Consider the following 23,878-nt stretch of genomic DNA (forward strand, 5'->3'; position numbering starts at 1 on the left):
GAAGTATGGCGGTACTGCCTGACCAGCTGAGTGTTCTCAGCATTTTGTGTTGCGGTTTTAACTGGGCCAGGTTAAGACTGATAGGCTGAATGGCCTTCGGCTCTCTCTGGCTGTAAGGTTCTCTCTGTGATTTCTAACCCTTGTATCCCAAAGTGGGGGGGGGGGGGGGGGGGGGGGGCGGGTTTAATGTTTTGTCACAACAAATTGCACATAATTTATCTGTAACAGAGTGGAGCAGATGGATCGTATCTCTTCACTGAACACATCCGTTTAACTCCTTGGTGAATTAAATTGACATCTTCGAGGCACTCTCCATTTTACAGAAAACAAAGATAATTAAAACGTTAATCACCTGCAGCAGGTTAAGCCATGGTTACTGCACATCAAACTTATTTATCCATTCTGTCTCACTTCAACTGATTTATTCAGAAATAATAACAAGGCAATTTTTTTATTTTTTATTGTGCAACATTGTGCAAAAGACAGGAGATGAGGGAACTTTTTCTTCTGCAATGAATGTTACGATCCGGAGTGCGCTGCCTGAATGGGTCTTGGAAGCAAGTTTGAACGTAACTTTCAAAAGGAAGTTGGATATATACGTAAATGGGAAACATTTGCGGAGCTCCCGAAGTATGGGGAGAGAATGGTGGGGGAGGGGGATTAATTCAACAGCTTTCTCCAGGACAGATTTTCCCACAGGCTTCGGGAACGTCAGGACCATTTCCGGGTCCGTGCCCGTGCCTTACGTTCGCATGTCCACCAGCTTAATGTTAGGGGAGTAGGTCACCTCCGCATTGGCGGCCCAGTTAGGAGCAATGGGTGGCACCATTTCATAACATGAATAGTCAGGAACTGGGCACCATTTAATAACATGGTGACAGTCAGGGATTGGGCACCATTTTAACCATCAATTGCATTCCAGAAAACTGCTGGGACGTAACTTGCTTTTGGGTTGAACTGGGATATCACAGACTGCGGGGAAATCCCTGCTTGAAAAGTTTCTCCTAACTTCTTCAGCTGGCATTGAATCAGTGAATAACTTGTCTTTGGAAAGGTTTGCCAACTCCCTTCGCAATCACCTCATCCTGAAATCTTCTCGCCATTTATTAAGATAAATGCAACTACCTTGGAAATCATTGAAATTTAGGTGGAAAATGAGCCAACAACTGAATGTTTGCCAACAGCTAATTACCTGACAGATATTTTGGAAATAATTGTTTGCTAATGGTTAATACATTAACTGGCTAATTATGATCAGTGGATATATTCTGAATAATTAGTTACAAGAATGCAATTTGCTTTCTGCAAGGAATCAAAATAATTATTAGCTTTCTCGAGCGTATGTGTACCTTGTTCAGAATAATTGGTGTTTTTCTGTTGTGTTCTGTTTTTCTCATAAATATGCACGATAATTTTCTTTTCTTCTTGCCAATTTTCAACTCACATCACCTGAAGCCATTGAATTCTTTGCTGGTGTATCATTTCACAGAAACAGAAAATGCCAAACCTCTCCCTCACCAAAACTACCAGCTCTATAACACCACCCAATCTGCCCCTGCCTCAGCTCTCATTGTTACTGAAGCAATTGTAGAATTGACTATCATAACGTTTAGCTGGCCAGGCCTTCACCGTAACCCTGACGCCATCCAAATTTCTGCTGCCTGTGTCTGAATGTAGACCGACCCATGATATGCCCAATCCGTTAAATCTTGCGAGGGGCGTTAAACCTTGTGAGGGGCGTTAAATCTTGAGCGGGGCCTCTCGAAAGATTTAACGGCCTCCTTACACCTTGCAAGATCTAACACAGTTTCGCGAGGCGTTGGAATCTGAATCCCGCCCACAATTTGCAGGACCTAAATTTACATCTAACACCTGCACCTCGGAGACCCCCGAGTGATCACTGTTTAGCGCTGGTCTCCACCAACATGGGCAAGGCGTACTGGCATGTTGGGGGGGGGTCTCAGGCTCTGAACAGAGTGGTACCCTGGGCAGTGCCATATTGTCAACCTGGCAGTGCCACTTGGTGCCACCCTGATCATGGCAGGATGCCCAGGTGACACTGCCAGGCTGGTAGGGGCACTGTTACTGCCTATGCTAGGGATTGGGCCTGAGGTTGCCCTGCCCTTATGAAGTGGGGTCTGAGGGGCTTGAGGACCCCCTCATTGGTAAATTGGGGCATTGGAGGGGTACGGACGCCACGGTGGAGGGTTCAAAACGGAGGGGTTTAAAAATGGTGCACTGGGGCGTCATTCTCCGCCCCTCCGCCGGGTCGGAGAATGGCCGTTGGCCACCGTGAATCCCGCTCCCGCCCCCGCCGAAGTCTCCGGTACCGGAGATTGGGCGGGGGCGGGTTTCGGGCCGCGCCGGTTAGCGGGACCCCCCGCTCAATTCTCCGGCCTGGATGGGCCGAAGTCCCGCCCAGAAATTGCCTGTCCCGCCGGCGTAAATCAAACCTGGTATTTACCGGCGGGACCAGGCGGCGTGGGCGGGCTCCGGGGTCCTGGGGGGGGGGGCGCGGGGCGATCTGACCCCGGGGGGTGCCCCCACGGTAGCCTGGCCCGCGATCGGGGCCCACCGATCCGCGGGCGGGCCTGTGCCGTGGGGGCACTCTTTCCCTTCCGCCTCCGCCACGGCCTCCACCATGGCGGAGGCGGAAGAGACTCTCCCCACTGCGCATGCGCGGGAAACTGTCGGCGGCCGCTGACGCTCCCGCGCATGCGCCGCATTTCCGCGCCAGCTGGCGGGGCAACAAACGCCGTTTCCGCCAGCTGGCGGGGCGGAAATCCCTCCGCCGTCGGCCTAGCCCCTCAATGTTTGGGCTAGGCCGCCAAAGATGCGGAGCATTCCGCACCTTTGGGCCGGCGCGATGCCCGTCTGATTGGCACCGTTTTTGGCGCCAGTCGGCGCACATCGCGCCGTTGGGGGAGAATTTTGCCCCTGGTCTCTTCCTGCAGTGGCGAGCGGAGGTCATTCGCACAAGAAACGAGACTAAGTGCGGCCTCGCTGGAGCCATGGCCCTGGAATGAAGCAGAGTCCCATTCAATAGCGGGATCGTTCTCGGTGCTGGAAGCACCGGGAAACAGCGGCTGAACACACCTGAGATGGGACTGTGTTTCATATCCGTTAAATTGCTCCCTCAGTCTCACTCCCCTATCGCCCCTCTGCTCTGTTGCTGATTTTCTCCTTGGTTCAATTGCTCTGTTTTATTACCTTTGCTCTCGAGTCGCCAGGTATCTTTATGATACCGCCACGAGGTTCAAGTCCGTGTAATGATCAATAATCCAATACACCGCTTAGTAAGATTCAAATCAAAGCACATTTATTATACACAGTAATCGCTACTCATGCACAAATTCTACGTCTAAGCTACTTCTACAACTAACAGGCCTATACTTAACTTCGGACTGGCCCACCAGGTCAGGGGAACAAATGGCCTTTCGTTCGGGTCCTGAGTCTGCGGGATTCGAAGTTGGTACAGATTGGTAGCTAGGAGCGCCTATCTCGCAGTGAGCGTTGAATTAAGACTTACGATTGTCGGTCTTCACTGCACCGGTCACGGTCAATGTTGGTTCGTGTTGCTGGGTGACCCGGGCAGGAAGAAGAGAGTGAAGAGGAGCTGCTGAAGAGTGAAGAGAGCGATTTGAACTTGGGGCTCAACTCTTATAGTCCCCAGGGGCTTCCCGCCTTTCGGGGCGGACCCTGTACCTGGTCCCAAGTGATTGGACTTGGTCCCAATCGCTTGGTTCGATTTCTCCAATACTGGAGCGGTTCCCTGATCGATGGGCGGTCTTGAGGTGCTCGTTCACCTCCCTTTGTGTTGGCTCCTGCTGGCGCCGAGGAGTCTGGCTTTGCTTTGTGTGTCCAAAATGTTACTTATTGTTCCCGGGGATTGCTCATCAGTATGCAGATGGCTGCTATATTGTTATGCTGATGGCCGCTGGTATCGATGTCTGGTTTTTGCAGAGGTAAATACACAGCAAACCTGCAGCCGCTGGTTTCTGTCTTGTTGGCTGACTTTCCCATCAGCCTTCGCCGTTCGCCATTTTGAATTGGGAGTTGGCCAATTTAGGTGGCTACAGCTCGCCGGCCTTCATTGGCTCTCAATCCAACAATGCCCCAATTTTAAAATTCTCATCCTTATTTTCAAGTCTTTATACATCGTCCCACTGTGGTTCTTTAGACGCCCCATTCTTTCCTGAGTTATATCTTTACCTTTAATGTATTTGTAAAATAACTTTGGATTTTATTTTATTTTACCAGCCAAAGTATCCTTTCATGTCACCTTTTTGCTCTCCGAATTTCCTTTTGAAGATCCCTCTTGCACATTCTATACCTGGGCTTCTGCTGTTTTGAGCTCTTGATATCTGCCACAAGCCTCCCATTTTCTCTTTATCCAATGCTGTATATGTCTCAATAACATAGAATAGCAGAAAGAAACCATTCGGCCCATCGAGCCTACACCAACCCTTTGAAAGAGCACCCTATCTAGGCCCACTCCCCCACACTATCCCTGTAACCCACCTAACCTTTGGGAAATTTAGGCAGCCTTTGGACACTAAGGGGCAGTTTAACATGGCCAATCCACCTAACCTGGACTGTGGGAGGAAACCGGAGCACTGGGAGGAAACCCACGCAAACACAGGGAGAACGTGCAAACTCCACACAGTCACCCAAGGTTGGAATTGAGCCTGGGTCCCTGGCGCTGCGAGGCAACAGTGCTAACCATTGTGCCACCGTGCCGCCAGATATCCAGGGTTCACTGGGTTTGCTGTTGGCCCCATCGCTTTTCTTTATTAAATATGTTGGCCCTTTACTCTCCCTCTTTCCTTCTTGAATGCATGCGCCCCACTGTCACCTCCTCCAGCCCGACACCCCTCCAGGAGCTCTGCGGCCCTCCCACTTCAGCCACTCACACATCCCCAGTTTTGATTGGTCCACCATTGATGGTCTTGCCTTCAGCTGCCGAAGGCATAAGTCCTAGAATTTCCAAACTACTTCTTTGCCTTGTTCGCTATGCATTCCCTTTAAAAGCTACATGTTTGGTGATAGGACCAGTCCTAATCTCTAATGTGGCTTCGGGCCAAATTCCTACATTCCTGTGCAATGCCTGACGATATTTACTTGGTTATGGGTGCTTGCTATATAAGTGCACTTTGTAAAAAAAAAAGATCACCCCCTCAAATACTTTGACTGTGAGCACATCAGTGGTATTCCCAAACACACCACCTCTGCTGCGTAGAAGAAGAGGGGCGGCAGGTGAATGGGATCACCTGAATGTTCCCCCCCCCCCAGCACCATCCTGACTTGGAAGTTATATCGCCGTCCCTTCACTGCCACTGGGTCAAGATCCTGGAACTCCCTCCCTGACAGCACTGTGGGTGTACCTACACCACATGGACTGCAGCAGTTCAACAATGCAGCTCACCAGCCCCTTTACAAGGGCAATTAGGGATGGGCAATAAATGCTGACCTAATCGGTGACACCCACATCCCATTAACAATAACAACTTATATTTATCTAGTCCCCTTGACGTTCTAAAACATCCCAATGTGCGGAGCATTATACAACAACCGACGACACCGAGTCACATATGGCGACCTTCAGCGGGTTTCTCCCACTCCCTGTCGGGTCGGTGAATTCCCGGGGGCGCGGCGCGAATCCCTCCCCGTCGCCGCGACGCCGGCTGCCGTATTCTCCGGCGGCGTTTTTCGAGCGGGGGCGGGGTTCACGCCACGCCGGTTGGGGGCCGTTGGCAGCCGTCCCGTCCCCCGGCAATTCTCCAGGGCCCCGATGGGCCGAGCGGCCGTCCGTTTTTGGCCAGTCCCGCTGGCGTGGGTTATGTATGGTCCCACACGGCGGGACCTGGCAGGTAAGTCGGCGGGGGCGGTCCTCGGGGGGTGGGGGGGGGGGGCACGCGGGGGGATCCGATCTCGGGGGGGGGGGGGCTCACAGTGGCTTGGCCCGCGATTGGGGCCCACCGATCTGCGGGCGGGCCTGTGCCGTGGGGGCACTCCTTCCTTCCGCGCCAACCATGGCGGAGCCCTACGGAAGAGAAGAGAACCCCCCCGCGCATGCGCAAGATCACGCCGGCCCTTTGGTGGATGCGCAAACTCGGGCAGGCCCTTCGCTGTCGGCTGGCACAGCGCCAATCTCTCCGGCGTCCACCTAGCCCCCGGAAGTGCAGAGAAGGCTGTTGACGCCGGAGTGGTTGATGCCGGTTTTCCCGCCAGCGTGGGGATTTAGTCCCCGGAAAGGAGAATCCCGCCTATTAGGTCAGATAACCAAAAACTTCTTCAAGGAGTGTCCTAAAGTAGGAAAGGGAGGTTGAAATCTGTAGGGAGGGAATTCCCGAGCTTAGGGGCCTTGCTGTTTGTGGTTTATATAAATTAGACATGAATGTAGAAGGGTTGGTCAGTACGTTTGCGGATGATACGGAAATTGGTGGGGTGGTAAATAGTGAGGAGGATGGCCTTCGATTACAGGAGGATATAGACGGGCTGGTCAGATGGTCTGATCAGTGGCAAATGGAATTCAATCCTGATAAGTGTGAGGTGATGCATTTGGGCAGGACAAACAAGCCAAGAGAATACACGATAAACGGCAGGACCAGAGGGACCTTGGTGTGCATGTACACCCGTCCCTTAAGGTAGCAGAGCAGGTGGATACAGTGGTTAAGAAGGTATATGGAATGATTCTCTTTATTAGCCAAGGCACAGAGTTTAAGACCAGGGAGGTTATGTTGGGAAAGACAGTGACCCAAGCCAGGAATCGAACCCGGGTCCCTGGCGCTGTGAAGCAACAGTGCTAACCATTCTGCTATGAAGAGTGAGGGAGGGGGGGGGGGGGGTAGCGAGAGAAAGGGTGGGAGCGAGAGGAAGGGGGGGATGTTAGAGGGGATGTGAGGAAAAAGCGTTTTCACCCAGAGGGTGGGGGGGGGGGGGAGTCTGGAACTTGCTGTCTGAAAGGGTGGCGGAGGCGGAGACCCTCATCACATTTCGAAGTGTTTTGATGTGCGCTTGCGATCCCAGGGCAGGCAAGGCAATGGGCCAAATGCTGGGAAATGGGATTAAAATGGTGAGGTGGTGAGGCTGGCTTTGAAAGCAGACCAAGGCAGGCCAGCAGCACGGTTCAATCCCCGTACCAGCCTCCCCGAACAGGCGCCGGAATGTGGCAACTAGGGGCTTTTCACAGTAACTTCATTTGAAGCCTACTTGTGACAATAAGCGATTTACATTTCATTTACTTGATGGACCAAAAGGCCTGTTCCGTGCTGTGTGACTCTATGGGCGAGATTCTCCACTCCCACGCCGGTTGGGAGAATCGCCTGGGCTGCCAAAATTTCCCCCGACGCCGGTCCGACGCCCTCCCGCGATTCTCCCAAGCGTCGGGAACGGCCCCGTCAAGTTCCGCGGGCCACAGGCCGGAGAATCGCCGGAGACACCCAAAATAGCGATTCTCCGGCACCCCCGCTATTCTCAGGCCCGGATGAGCCGAGCGGCCAGGCCAAAACGGCGGGTTCCCCCCCGGCGCCGTCCACACCTGGTCGCTGCCGTCGGGAACAGCGCGGGAACGCTGGGGTAGCGGCCTGCGGGGGGGGGAGGGGGGATCCTGCACCGGGGGGGTACCTCAAATGTGGGATGGCCTGTGATCGGTGCCCACCGATCGTCAGGCCGTCCTCTCTGAAGGAGGACCTCCTTCCTTCCACGGCCCCTCAAGATCCGTCCACCATCTTCATGCGGGGCGGACTCGGAGAGGACGGCAACATAGAACATAGAACATAGAAAATACAGCACAGAACAGGCCCTTCGGCCCACGATGTTGTGCCGAACCTTTGTCCTAGATTAATCATAGATTATCATTGAATTTACAGTGCAGAAGGAGGCCACTCGGCCCCCCGGGTCTGCACCAGCTCTTGGAAAGAGCACCCTACCCAAACTCAACACCTCCACCCAACACCAAGGGCAATTTGGACATTAAGGGCAATTTATCATTGGCCAATTCACCTAACCCGCACATCTTTGGACTGTGGGAGGAAACCGGAGCACCCGGAGGAAACCCACGCAGACACGGGGAGGACGTGCAGACTCCGCACAGACAATGACCCAAGCCGGAATCGAACCTGGGACCATGGATCTGTGAAGCAATTGTGCTATCCACAATGCTACCGTGCTGCCCTTAAGAACAAATAAATCTACACTATATCATTTTCCCGTAATCCATGTACCTATCCAACAGCTGCTTGAAGGTCCCTAATGTTTCCGACTCAACTACTTCCACAGGCAGTGCATTCCATGCCCCCACTACTCTCTGGGTAAAGAACCTACCTCTGATATCCCTCCTATATCTTCCACCTTTCACCTTAAATTTATGTCCCCTTGTAATGGTGTGTTCCACCTGGGGAAAAAGTCTCTGACTGTCTACTCTATCTATTCCCCTGATCATCTTATAAACCTCTATCAAGTCGCCCCTCATCCTTCTCCGCTCTAATGAGAAAAGGCCTAGCACCCTCAACCTTTCCTCGTAAGACCTACTCTCCATTCCAGGCAACATCCTGGTAAATCTTCTTTGCACCTTTTCCAGAGCTTCCACATCCTTCCTAAAATGAGGTGACCAGAACTGTACACAGTACTCCAAATGTGGCCTTACCAAAGTTTTGTACAGCTGCATCATCACCTCACGGCTCTTAAATTCAATCCCTCTGTTAATGAACGCGAGCACACCATAGGCCTTCTTCACAGCTCTATCCACTTGAGTGGCAACTTTCAAAGATGTATGAACATAGACCCCAAGGTCTCTCTGCTCCTCCACAATGCCAAGAACTCTACCGTTAACCCTGTATTCCGCATTCATATTTGTCCTTCCAAAATGGACAACCTCACACTTTTCAGGGTTAAACTCCATCTGCCACTTCTCAGCCCAGCTCTGCATCCTATCTATGTCTCTTTGCAGCCGACAACAGCCCTCCTTACTATCCACAACTCCACCAATCTTCGTATCGTCTGCAAATTTACTGACCCACCCTTCAACTCCCTCATCCAAGTCATTAATGAAAATCACAAACAGCAGAGGACCCAGAACTGATCCCTGCGGTACACCACTGGTAACTGGGATCCAGGCTGAATATTTGCCATCCACCACCACTCTCTGACTTCTATCGGTTAGCCAGTTCGTTATCCAACTGGCCAAATTTCCCACTATCCCATGCCTCCTTACTTTGTGCAGAAGCCTACCATGGGGAACTTTATCAAATGCCTTACTAAAATCCATGTACACTACATCCACTGCTTTACCTTCATCCACATGCTTGGTCACCTCCTCAAAGAATTCAATAAGATTTGTAAGGCAAGACCTACCCCTCACAAATCCGTGCTGACTATCCCTAATCAAGCAGTGTCTTTCCAGATGCTCAGAAATCCTATCCTTCAGTACCCTTTCCATTACTTTGCCTACCACCGAAGTAAGACTAACTGGCCTGTAATTCCCAGGGTTATCCCTAGTTCCTTTTTTGAACAGGGGCACGACATTCGCCACTCTCCAATCCCCTGGTACCACCCCTGTTGGCAGTGAGGACGAAAAGATAATTGCCAACGGCTCTGCAATTTCATCTCTTGCTTCCCATAGAATCCTTGGATATATCCCGTCAGGCCCGGGGCTCTTGTCTATCCTCAAGTTTTTCAAAATGCCCAACACATCTTCCTTCCTAACAAGTATTTCCTCGAGCTTACCAATCTGTTTCACACTGTCCTCTCCAACAATATGGCCCCTCTCATTTGTAAATACAGAAGAAAAGTACTCATTCAAGACCTCTCCTATCTCTTCAGACTCAATACACAATCTCCCGCTACTGTCCTTGATCGGACCTACCCTCGCTCTAGTCATTCTCATATTTCTCACATATGTGTAAAAGGCCTTGGGGTTTTCCTTGATCCTACCCGCCAAAGATTGTTCATGCCCTCTCTTAGCTCTCCTAATCCCTTTCTTCAGTTCCCTCCTGGCTATCTTGTATCCCTCCAATGCCCTGTCTGAACCTTGTTTCCTCAGCCTTACATAAGTCTCCTTTTTCCTCTTAACAAGACATTCAACCTCTCTTGTCAACCATGGTTCCCTCACTCGACCATCTCTTCCCTGCCTGACAGGGACATACATATCAAGGACACGTAGCACCTGTTCCTTGAACAAGTTCCACATTTCACTTGTGTCCTTCCCTGCCAGCCTATGTTCCCAACTTATGCACTTCAATTCTTGTCTGACAACATCGTATTTACCCTTCCCCCAATTGTAAACCTTGCCCTGTTGCACGTACCTATCCCTCTCCATTACTAAAGTGAAAGTCACAGAATTGTGGTCACTATCTCCAAAATGCTCCCCCACTAACAAATCTATCACTTGCCCTGGTTCATTACCCAGTACTAAATCTAATATTGCCCCTCCTCTGGTTGGACAATCTACATACTGTGTTAGAAAAGCTTCCTGGACACACTGCACAAACACCACCCCATCCAAACTATTTGATCTAAAGAGTTTCCACTCAATATTTGGGAAGTTAAAGTCGCCCATGACTACTACCCTATGACTTCTGCACCTTTCCAAAATCTGTTTCCCAATCTGTTCCTCCACATCTCTGCTACTATTGGGGGGCCTATAGAAAACTCCTAACAAGGTGACTGCTCCTTTCCTATTTCTGACTTCAACCCATACTACCTCAATAGGGTGATACTCCTCGAACTGCCTTTCTGCAGCTGTTATACTATCTCTAATTAATAATGCTACCCCCCCACCTCTTTTACCACCCTCCCTAATCTTATTGAAACATCTATACCCAGGGACCTCCAACAACCATTTCTGCCCCTCTTCTATCCAAGTTTCCGTGATGGCCACCACATCGTAGTCCCAAGTACCGATCCATGCCTTAAGTTCACCCACCTTATTCCTGATGCTTCTTGCGTTGAAGTATACACACTTCAACCCATCTCCATGCCTGCAAATACTCTCCTTTGTCAGTGTTCCCTTCCCCACTGCCTCATTACACGCTTTGGCGTCCTGAATATCGGCTACCTTAGTTGCTGGACTACAAATCCGGTTCCCATTCCCCAGCCAAATTAGTTTAAACCCTCCCGAAGAGTACTAGCAAACCTCCCTCCCAGGATATTGGTGCCCCTCTGGTTCAGATGCAACCCGTCCTGCTTGTACAGGTCCCACCTTCCCCAGAATGCGCTCCAATTATCCAAATACCTGAAGCCCTCCCTCCTACACCATTCCTGCAGCCACGTGTTCAACTGCACTCTCTCCCTATTCCTAGCCTCGCTATCACGTGGCACCGGCAACAAACCAGAGATGACAACTCTGTCTGTCCTGGCTTTCAACTTCCAGCCTAACTCCCTAAACTTGTTTATTACCTCCACACCCCTTTTCCTACCTATGTCGTTGGTACCAATGTGCACCACGACTTCTGGCTGCTCCCCCTCCCCCTTAAGGATCCTGAAGACACGATCCGAGACATCCCTGGCCCTGGCACCCGGGAGGCAACATACCTTCCGGGAGTCTCGCTCGCGACCACAGAATCTCCTATCTATTCCCCTAACCATTGAATCTCCTACAACTATTGCTTTTCTATTCTCCCCCCTTCCCTTCTGAGCCCCAGAGCCAGACTCAGTGCCAGAGACCTGGCCGCTAGGGCCTTCCCCCGGTAGGTCATCCCCCCCAACAGCATCCAAAACGGTATACTTGTTTTGAAGGGGAACGGCCACGAGGGATCCCTGCACTGTCTGCCTGTTTGTTTTTTTCCCCCTGACTGTAACCCAGCTATTCTTGTCCTGTACCTTGGGTGTGGTTACCTCCCTGTAACTCTTCTCAATCACCCCCTCTGCCTCCCGGATGATCCGAAGTTCATCCAGCTTCAGCTCCAGTTCCCTAACACGGTCTTTGAGGAGCTGAAGTTGGGTGCACTTCCCGCAGGTATAGTCAGTGGGGACACCGGTGGTATCCCTCACCACCCACATCCTACAGGAGGAGCATGTAACTGGCCTAGCCTCCATCCCCTCTTACCTTACAGAATATAGCTGCTGTGTGGACTAACTAGATCTCCGCCCTCCAACTCTGCTACACTTCTTGTAAACTCCTGGCTCTCTTCGCACTCTTTGCGGAAACGTCGGAAACAAAATGAAAGGAGCACCTTACTCCCTCCTCACCTAACTCCCTCGGTCACCAAACTCTCACTATAGCACTCAAATGCACCAAATTCAGCACTCCCTCAGTCACCAAACTCTCACTATAGCACTCAAATGCACCAAATTCAGCACTCCCTCAGTCACCAAACTCTCACTATAGCACTCAAATGCACCAAATTCAGCACTCAGTGCAAACAAAGTCTGCACTGTAGGGGATCACTTTTATACTGTGAATCTAGCCTCTGAAAAACTGGCCTAATCCAATTAACTAATTAACAAGCTCCAGCTGCAAGTGCCTAGAAGTAGAAGCCTGTTTAAAGCTGATTGAAAATTCACCTTCTTCTAAACCAAACAGCAACTTTTAAGTTAATTAACTAAATAAAAGAAAGACTAAACTTTAGATAAAAATGAAGCCTTATACTCCCTCGGTCACCAAACTCTCACTATAGCACTCAAATGCACCAAATTCAGCACTCAGTGCAAACAAAGTCTGCACTGTAGGGGATCACTTTTATACTGTGAATCTAGCCTCTGAAAAACTGGCCTAATCCAATTAACTAATTAACAAGCTCCAGCTGCAAGTGCCTAGAAGTAGAAGCCTGTTTAAAGCTGATTGAAAATTCACCTTCTTCTAAATCAAACAGCAACTTTTAAGTTAATTAACTAAATAAAAGAAAGACTAAACTTTAGATAAAAATGAAGCCTTATACTCCCTCGGTCACCAAACTCTCACTATAGCACTCAAATGCACCAAATTCAGCACTCAGTGCAAACAAAGTCTGCACTGTCGGGGATCACTTTTATACTGTGAATCTAGCCTCTGAAAAACTGGCCTAATCCAATTAACTAATTAACAAGCTCCAGCTGCAAGTGCCTAGAAGTAGAAGCCTGTTTAAAGCTGATTGAAAATTCACCTTCTTCTAAATCAAACAGCAACTTTTAAGTTAATTAACTAAATAAAAGAAAGACTAAACTTTAGATAAAAATGAAGCCTTATACTCCCTCGGTCACCAAACTCTCACTATAGCACTCAAATGCACCAAATTCAGCACTCAGTGCATGCGCGGGTGACGCCAGTTATGCGGCGCCGGCTGCGTCATCTATGCGACGCCCCCTTTACGCGGGCGACAAGGCCTGGCGCGTGTAGATGACGCGGCCCCGATCCTAGCCCATTGTCGGGGTTGAATCGGTCGGGATCGGGGCCGTTTCGCGCCGTCGTGAACCTCGACGGCGTTCACGACGGCGCGGGAGTGGAGAATCCCGCCCGTGGACTCTGAATACGAGATAGGAAGAGAATTTATGTCACGGATGGAGGGGAGTGCACCCATTGGACAGCTCTGTGACAGGCCTGATGGGCCAAATAATCTCCTTCTTTGTTAAAACATTCTATGATTCTCCAAGATGAGATCAGACTTCAGCATCGTCCTAACTGAATGATCCAATCTCTGGTCCCATGTGAGTTTGTCTTTTGTCATACTTCATTCAGTAATGTCGTGCTGTGTGTCCGGTGCCTGACCCTTTGCAGCACACTCAGTGTCTTTTGCAAACATTAAGGTTTAAGGGTCGCACAAAGTACAGGTAGAATATGTTACACCATTTTATCTCCGGCTATCAATGCCTCGGTTAAGATTTCCTGCTTCAATGGTGTTGTAATGAAAATGAAGGATGTTTTGTTTCTGTTAAATAATAATGTGCCTGTCAGTCAGTGATTGTATCCTTTTCGATCACCTGGACTTTTGAACTTGCAGCTCGATTTAAATGTCTGCTATATTCACAGATACAGCAAAACCGCCACCAGCCCGTTCTAGCCATAGACTGCACTATATTACTGCACTATATTGCTATTAAGTCAGAAGGCTATGCTCAAGGGCCACTCCGGAACCTTGAGTACATAACTCGGCTCGTCAACCCTCCGAGATCTCTGCGTCCCTCCAATGCTGGCCTTTGGAGCCTCGCTGATTTTAATCATGGGAGACCTTGGGCGGAATTCTCCGCAATCGGCCCGATGTCAAAAACGGCGCAAATCAGTCCGGCATCGCGCCGCCCCAAAGGTGAGGAATCCTCCGCATCTTGAGCGGCCGAGCCCTAACCTTGAGGGGCTAGGCCCGCGCCGGACTGATTTCCGCTGTTGGAATACATAGCGCTCAAAACTTTCATTCACCTCGATGTCGCAGTGACTGTCAAACTTGAGGAGGACCGTCTTGAATTTTGATTTGTCTTCACCATCAGCAAAGGTGAGAGAATTGAAAATGTGGATGGCATGTTCCCCGGCCGTGGATAGGAAGAGAGCGATCTTCCTGGTGTCTGAGGCAGCTTCCCTGTCTGTGGCTTCCAGGTAGAGCTGGAAGCGTTGTTTGAATATCTTCCAGTTGGCCCCGAGGTTACCGGTGATGCGGAGCGGCGGCGGCGGGCGGACGCTGTCCATTTTGCAGGATGACTGTATGCTGGTGGAAGGCAGATCACTTGCAGGTAGGTCTAAGAAGTTCTAACATCCCTCAACTACTGGTACCATGTGTGTTGGGTGCTCTGGATCCGTGGAACACATACAGGCCACCAACACTTGTAATAGTACAACACTATTTTATTAAGTTAGAAACTGTTGAACATACTTTCACTGTGGGTTAACACGATGTTAGATTAAACTAAAGACCTATGCCTGTCCTAACCAGTCTATGCACTCAGAACATGGTGAAGATCTGTGCTGTAAGCTGTAAGCTCTGTCCTTCTGAGAGGCTGCATCCCGAATGAGCGGGAAAACTAATGCCCTCTGTCTTTATACTGAGTGTGCTCTAACTGGTGATTGGCTGCGGTGTTGTGTGTGTTGATTGGTCTTGCTGTGTGTCCATCAGTGTGTGTATATGATATACTGGTGACAGGGATGAGAAAATATCAGCCATGATTGAATAGCGGAGCACACTCGATGGGCCGAGTGGCCTAATTCTGCTCCTATGTCTTATGGTCTTAAGGTTTATTCTTGTAAATTGTTTCTCCAGTATCTCCACATCCTTTTTCTAATACGAAGACCAGAACAATCCACATTGTGGTCTAACCATGGCTCTCGAAACATTCAACGTAACTTAATTGTTTTTTGAATTTTAATCCTTGCTCTGGGTGGATGTTGAATGGCTCAGTTAAAGTCACATCCTATCTGAGGAGCCTTGGGTTGGATTTACAGAAACCAATAAATTCACCACCAACCCCTGCAGTAAGAGTTAGAAAGCAGTGACAACGTCAGGTCATTTGAATATTTCTGGTACAAAGTATTTCCAACCCTGGCGTGAGTTTTCAGAGCCCACCTGCCGAGCTTGCGTTGAGGCACGTTTGACCCTCGTTGAAGGGTCGGGTGGCGGCGTGTGGGGTGGGGGGGTGGTGGAGGGGGGGGACCAACCCCGGGGGGGTCCTCCGATGTTGCCTGGCCCGCGATCGGGGCCCACCAATCGGCGGACTGGCCCCTCTGTCTCCCGGCCTCCTGTCTTCCGCGCCGGCCCCTGTACTCCTGCGCCATGTTGCGTCGGGGCCGGCGCGGGCAAGGGAGACACCGCGCATGCGCGGGTTCGCGCCGGTGGGACTGCGCATGTGCGGGTTCGCGCCGGTGGGACTGCGCATGTGCGGGTTCGCGCCGGTGGGACTGCGCATGCGCGGGTTCGCGCCGGTGGGACTGCGCATGCGCGAGTTCGCGCCGGTGGGACTGCGCATGCGCGGGTTCGCGCCGGTGGGACTGCGCATGTGCGGGTTCACGCCGGTGGGACTGCGCATTCGCGAGTTCGCGCCGGTGGGACTGCGCATGCGCGGGTTCGCGCTGGTGGGACTGCGCATGTGCGGGTTCGCGCATGTGGGACTGCGCATGCGCGGGTTCGCGCCAGTGGGACTGCGCATGTGCGGTGTCTCCCTTGTAGGGGCCAGAATTGCTGATCCTGGGGCCGTGTTGACGCCGTCGAGAAACGCGGCGGCGTTTCCAATGGCATCAACACTTAGCCTCAGGATCAGAGAATCCTGCTCCCAGTCTTGGCTTAGTGGGACTGTCTGGAGTGGGGTTTGAATCTCTTATCCTCTGGTTCACAAGTGGGGGAATGCTACCCTGAGCCACACGCTGATGCCAATTTTAAAGGGGCTGTGAGAGAGGTGGAAAGGGAGGGGAGATTACTGAACTCGGCCACAAACGGAACTCGGCAAGGTGACAGGCTCAACACTTCTCCTTTTCTCTCTTCTCCTGCAGCTTTGAAAAGTAGCTACACCTGTAACATCTGTAATGTGATCCTCAACTCGGTGGAACAGTTTCATGCTCACCTACACGGCTCCAAGCACCAGAGCAAGTAAGAAAAGGTTTTTAAACAACTTCTCAATGAGATAGGGAACCGCGCCTGCGTTGCTAATCATTGAAAACAACAGATAGCCGGGAGTGAGTTACAGACAGGAATCTAATCGAGGGGTTCGGGGTGGTTTATATATAGAATAACAGATACCCGGGAGTGAGTTACAGACTGGAATCTAATCGAGGGGTTTGGGTGGTTTATATATAGAATAACAGATACTCGGGAGTGAGTTACAGACTGGAATCTAATCGAGGGAGTCAGGGTGGTTTATATATAGAATAACAGATACCCGGGAGTGAGTTACAGACTGGAATCTAATCGAGGGGTTCAGGGTGGTTTATATATAGAGTAACAGATATCCGGGAGTGAGTTCCAGACTGGAATCTAATCGAGGGAGTCAGGGTGGTTTATATATAGAATAACAGATACCCGGGAGTGAGTTACCGACTGGAATCCAATCGAGGGGTTCGGGGTGGTTTATATATAGAGTAACAGATACCCGGGAGTGTGTTACAGACTGGAATCTAATTGAGGGGTTTGGGTGGTTTATATATAGAATAACAGATACCCGGGAGTGAGTTACCGACTGGAATCCAATCGAGGGGTTCGGGGTGGTTTATATATAGAGTAACAGATACCCGGGAGTGTGTTACAGACTGGAATCTAATCGAGGGGTTTGGGTGGTTTATATATAGAATAACAGATACCCGGGAGTGAGTTACCGACTGGAATCCAATCGAGGGGTGTGGGTGGTTTATATATAGAGTAACAGATACCCGGGAGTGTGTTACAGACTGGAATCTAATTGAGGGGTTTGGGTGGTTTATATATAGAATAACAGATACCCGGGAGTGAGTTACCGACTGGAATCCAATCGAGGGGTTCAGGGTGGTTTATATATAGAATAACAGATACCCGGGAGTGAGTTACAGACTGGAATCTAATTGAGGGTTTCGGGTGGTTTATATATAGAATAACAGATACCTTGGAGTGCGTTACAGACTGGAATCTAATCGAGGGGTTCGGGGTGGTTTAAATATAGAGTAACAGATACCCGGGAGTGTGTTACAGACTGGAATCTAATTGAGGGGTTCGGGTGGTTTATATATAGAGTAACAGATACCCGGGAGTGTGTTACAGACTGGAATCTAATTGAGGGGTTTGGGTGGTTTATATATAGAATAACAGATACCCGGGAGTGAGTTACAGCCTGGAATCTAATTGAGGGGTTCGGGGTGGTTTATATATAGAGTAACAGATACCCGGGAGTGTGTTACAGACTGGAATCTAATTGAGGGGTTTGGGTGGTTTATATATAGAATAACAGATACCCGGGAGTGAGTTACAGACTGGAATCTAATCGAGGGGTTCGGGGTGGTTTATATATAGACTAACAGATACCTGGGAGTGAGTTACAGACTGGAATCTAATCGAGGGGTTCGGGGTGGTTTATATATAGAATAACAGATACCCGAGAGTGAGTTACAGACTGGAATCTAATCGAGGGGTTTGGGGTGGTTTATATATAGAATAACAGATACCCAGGAGTGAGTTACAGACTGGAATCTAATCGAGGGGGTTGGGTGGTTTATATATAGAATAACAGATACCCGGGAGTGAGTTACAGACTGGAATCTCATCGAGGGGTTTGGGTGATTTATACATAGAATAACAGATACCCAGGCGTGAGTTACAGACTGGAATCTAATCGAGAGCTTCGGGGTGGTTTATATATAGAATAACAGGAACCCGGGAGTGAGTTACAGACTGGAATCTAATCGAGGCGGTTGAGTGGTTTATATAGAGAATAACAGATACCCGGGAGTGAGTTACAGACTGGAATCTAATCAGGGGTTTGGGTCATTTATATATATAATAACAGATACCCGAGAGTGAGTTACAGACTGGAATCTAATCGAGCGGTTGGGGTGGTTTATATACAGAATAACAGATATCCGGGAGTGAGTTACAGACTGGAATCTAATCAAGGTGTTAGGGTGGCTTATATATAGAATAACAGATAGCCGGGAGTGAGTTACACACTGGAATCTAATCGAGGGGTTCGGGGTGGTTTATATATAGAATAACAGATACCCGGCAGTGAGTTACAGACTGGAATCTAATCGAGGGGTTTGGGTGGTTTATATATAGAATAACAGATACCCGGGAGTGAGTTACAGACTGGAATCTAATCGAGGGGTTCGGGGTGGTTTATATATAGAATAACAGATACCCGGGAGTGAGTTGCAGACTGGAATCTAATCGAGGCGGTTGGATGGTTTATATATAGAATAACAGATACCCGGGAGTGAGTTACACACTGGAATCTAATTGAGGGGTTTGGGTGGTTTATATACAGAATAACAGATACCCGGGAGTGAGTTACAGACTGGAATCTAATCGAGGCGGTTGGGTGGTTTACATATAGAATAACAGATACCCGGGAGTGAGTTACAGACTGGAATCTAATCGAGAGCTTCGGGGTGGTTTATATATAGGATGACAGATACCCGGGAGTGAGTGACAGACTGGAATCTAATCGAGGCGGTTGAGTGGTTTATATATAGAATAACAGATACCCGGGAGTGAGTTACAGACTGGAATCTAATCAGGGGTTTGGGTCGTTTATATATATAATAACAGATACCCGTCTAATCGAGCGGTTGGGGTGGTTTATATATAGAATAACAGATATCCGGGAGTGAGTTACAGACTGGAATCTAATCAAGGTGTTAGGGTGGTTTATATATAGAATAACAGATACCCGGGAGTGAGTTACACACTGGAATCTAATCGAGGGGTTCGGGGTGGTTTATATATAGAATAACAGATACCCGGGAGTGAGTTACAGACTGGAATCTAATCGAGGGGGTTGGGTGCTTTATATATAGAATAACAGATACCCGGGAATGAGTTACAGACTGGAATCTAATCGAGGGGTTTGGGTGGATTATATATAGAATAACAGATACCCGGCAGTGAGTTACAGATTGGAATCTAATCGAGAGTTTTGGGGTGGTTTATATATAGAATAACAGATACCCAGGAGTGAGTTACAGACTGGAATCTAATCGAGGGGTTTGGGGTGGTTTATATATAAAATAACAGTTACCCGGGAGTGAGTTACAGGCTGGAATCTAATCAAAGGGGTTGGGTAGTTTATATATAGAATAACAGATACCCGGGAGTGAGTTACACACTGTAATCTAATCGTGCGGTTTGGGTGGTTTATATTTGAATAACAGATACCCGGGAATGAGTTACAGACTGGAATCTAATCGAGTGGTCTGGGGTGGTTTATATATAGAATAACAGATACCCGGGAGTGAATTACAGACTGGAATCTAATCGATGGCTCGGGGTGGTTTATATACAGAATAACAGATACCTGGGAGTGAGTTACAGACTGGAATCTACTCGAGGGGCGTGGGTGGTTTCTATCTAGAATAACAGATACCCGGGAGTGGGTTACAGACTGGAATCTAATCCAGGGGTTTGGGGTGGTTTATATATAGAATAACAGATACCCGAGAGTGAGTTACAGACTGGAATCTAATCGAGAGCTTCGGGGTGGTTTATATATAGGATGACAGATACCCGGGAGTGAGTTACAGACTGGAATCTAATCGAGGCGGTTGAGTCGTTTATATATAGAATAACAGATACCCGGGAGTGAGTTACAGACTGGAATCTAATCAGGGGTTTGGGTCGTTTATATATATAATAACAGATACCCGAGAGTGAGTTACAGACTGGAATCTAATCGAGCGGTTGGGGTGGTTTATATACAGGATGACAGATATCCGGGAGTGAGTTACAGACTGGAATCTAATCAAGGTGTTAGGGTGGCTTATATATAGAATAACAGAGACCCGGGAGTGAGTTACACACTGGAATCTAATCGAGGGGTTCGGGGTGGTTTATAGATAGAATAACAGATACCCGGCAGTGAGTTACAGACTGGAATCTAATCGAGGGGTTTGGGTGGTTTATATATAGAATAACAGATACCCGGGAGTGAGTTGCAGACAGGAATCTAATCGAGGCGTTTGGATGGTTTATATATAGAATAATAGATACCCGGGAGTGAGTTACACACTGGAATCTAATCGAGGGATTTGGGTGGTTTATATACAGAATAACAGATACCCGGCAGTGAGTTACAGACTGGAATCTAATCGAGGGGTTTGGGTGGTTTATATATAGAATAACAGATACCCGGGAGTGAGTTACAGACTGGAATCTAATCGAGGGGGTTGGGTGCTTTATATATAGAATAACAGATACCCGGGAGTGAGTTACAGACTGGAATCTAATCGAGGGGTTTGGGTGGTTTATATATAGAATAACAGATACCCGGGAGTGAGTTACAGATTGGAATCTAATCGAGAGTTTTGGGGTGGTTTATATATAGAATAACAGATACCCAGGAGTGAGTAACAGACTGGAATCTAATCGAGGGGTTTGGGGTGGTTTATATATAAAATAACAGTTACCCGGGAGTGAGTTACAGGCTGGAATCTAATCAAAGGGTTTGGGTAGTTTATATATAGAATAACAGATACCCGGGAGTGAGTTACAGACTGGAATCTAATCGATGGGTTTGGGGTGGTTTATATACAGAATAACAGATACCTGGGTGTGAGTTACAGACTGGAATCTACTCGAGGGGCGTGGGTGGTTTCTATCTAGAATAACAGATACCCGGGAGTGGGTTACAGACTGGAATCTAATCCAGGGGTTCGGGGTGGTTTATATATAGAATAACAGATACCCGGGAGTGAGTTACAGACTGGAATCTCATCGATGGTTTTGGGGTGGTTTATATTTAGAATAACAGATACCCGGGCGTGAGTTACAGACTGGAATCTAATCGAGGGGTTCGGGACGCTTTATATATAGAATAACAGATACCCGGGAGTGAGTTACAGACTGGAATCTAATCGAAGGGTTCAGGGTGGTGTATATATAGAATAACAGATACCCAGGGGTGAGTTACAGACTGGAATCTAATCGAGGAGTTCAGGGTGGTTTATACATAGAATAACAGATACCCGGGAGTGAGTTACAGACTGGAATTTAATCAAGGGGTTTGGGTGGTTTATATATAGAATAACAGATACCCGGGAGTGAGTTACAGACTGGAATCTAATCGAGGGGTTTGGGTGGTTTATATATAGAATAACAGATGCCCGGGAGTGAGTTACAGACTGGAATCTAATCGAGGCGTTCAGGGTGGTTTATATATAGAATAACAGATACCCGGGAGTGAGTTACAGACTGGAATCTAATCGAGGGATTTGGGTGGTTTATATATAGAATAACAGATACACGGGATGAGTTACAAACTGGAATCTAATCGAGGGGTTTGGGTGGATTATATATAGAATAACAGATACCCGGGAGTGAGTTACAGACTGGAATCTAATCGAGAGGTTCGGGTGGTTTATATATAGAATAACAGATACACGGGATAAGTTACAGACTGGAATCTAATCGAGGGGTTTGGGTGGTTTATATATAGAATAACAGATACACGGGATGAGTTACAAACTGGAATCTAATCGAGGGGTTTGGGTGGATTATATATAGAATAACAGATACCCGGGAGTGAGTTACAGACTGGAATCTAATCGAGAGGTTCGGGTGGTTTATATATAGAATAACAGATACACGGGATGAGTTACAGACTGGAATCTAATCGAGGGGTTTGAGTGGTTTATATATAGAATAACAGATACCCGGGGGTGAGTTACAGACTGGAATCTAATCAAGGGGTTTGGGTGGTTTATATATAGAATAACAGATACCCGGTAGTGAGTTCCAGACTGGAATCTAATCGAGGGGTTTGGGATGGGCTTTATATATAGAATAACAGATACCCGGGAGTGAGTTACAGACTGGAATCTAATCGAGGGGTTCTGGGTGGTTTATATATAGAATAACAGATACCCGGGAGTGAGTTACAGACTGGAATCTAATCGAGGGGTTTGGGATGGGCTTTATATATAGAATAACAGATACCCGGGTGTGAGTTACAGACTGGAATCTAATCGAGGGGTTCTGGGTGGTTTATATATAGAATAACAGATACCCGGGAGTGAGTTACAGACTGGAATCTAATCGAGAGGTTCGGGTGGTTTATATATAGAATAACAGACACCCGGGAGTGAGTTACAGACTGGAATCTAATCGAGGGGTTTGAGTGGTTTATATATAGAATAACAGATACCCGGGGGTGAGTTACAGACTGGAATCTAATCAAGGGGTTTGGGTGGTTTATATATAGAATAACAGATACCCGGTAGTGAGTTACAGACTGGAATCTAATCGAGGGGTTTGGGATGGGCATTATATATAGAATAACAGATACCCGGGAGTGAGTTACAGACTGGAATCTAATCGAGGGGTTCTGGGTGGTTTATATATAGAATAACAGATACCCGGGAGTGAGTTACAGACTGGAATCTAATCGAGAAGTTCGGGGTGGTTTATATATATAATAACAGATACCCGGGAGTGTGTTACAGACTGGAATCTAATCGAGGGGTTCAGGGTGGTTTATATATAGAATAACCGATACCCGGGAGTGAGTTACAGACTGGAATCTAATCGAGGGGTTCAGGGTGGTTTATATATAGAATAACAGATACCCGGGAGTGAGTTACAGACAGGAATCTAATCGAGGGGTTCAGGGTGGTTTATATATAGAATAACTGATACCCGGGAGTGAGTTACAGACTGGAATCTAATCGGGGGGTTTGGGATGGGGTTTATATATAGAATAACAGATACCCGGGAGTGAGTTATGGACTGGAATCTAATCGAGGGGTTTGGGGTGGGGTTTATATATAGCATAAGAGAGTTTTTCCCAGGGTATTGGGGTCAATTACGAGGGAGCATAGGTTTCAGGTGCGAGGGGCAAGGTTTAGAGATGTACGAATAAAGAATAACAGATACCCGGGTGTTAGTTACAAACTTGAATCTAATCGAGGGGTCCGGTGGGAGGGGGCATTAAGAATAACAGATGCCCAACAGTAAGTTACAGGCTAGAACCCAGTCACAAGGTTCAGGGAGATTTCGATATAGAACAACAAATACCCGTGGGTTTTATATGTAGAATGATAGATACCCAGAAATGAGTTGCAGGCTTATAATTAGTTGAGGGTTTTGGGTGGTTTATAGATTAACAGATACCTGGTAGTGAATTACAGACTGAAATATAATGATGGGGTTTGGATGATTATATAGCCTGTTGAAGGGAATCTCACCCATAGTAAGCTTCCAGCACTAAGGCCTAGCTGAGCCTGGAGTTTCCCATTAAGAAGTATCAGGAGCTGCTGATGGAGAGTGTCTCTGAAAATCAGCGAGACCTCCTGCCGCCTGTTTACCTTTTC

At 48.3% G+C, this 23,878-nt stretch overlaps 1 protein-coding gene across 3 annotated transcripts in view; it reads left to right on the forward strand.

Moving 5' to 3' along the window:
* LOC140393316 (zinc finger matrin-type protein 4) overlaps positions 1 to 23,878 on the forward strand; it is a 588,935-nt gene that overhangs the window by 493,496 nt on the left and 71,561 nt on the right. For all 3 annotated transcript variants that reach the window (XM_072479642.1, XM_072479644.1, XM_072479643.1), the window contains one exon: positions 16,385 to 16,481. In XM_072479642.1, the coding sequence (XP_072335743.1) occupies positions 16,385 to 16,481 (97 nt within the window). The remainder of the gene's footprint in view (positions 1 to 16,384; positions 16,482 to 23,878) is intronic.

Source organism: Scyliorhinus torazame, chromosome 16, assembly GCF_047496885.1.
Source record: "Scyliorhinus torazame isolate Kashiwa2021f chromosome 16, sScyTor2.1, whole genome shotgun sequence".
Taxonomy (NCBI): Eukaryota; Metazoa; Chordata; class Chondrichthyes; order Carcharhiniformes; family Scyliorhinidae; genus Scyliorhinus; species Scyliorhinus torazame.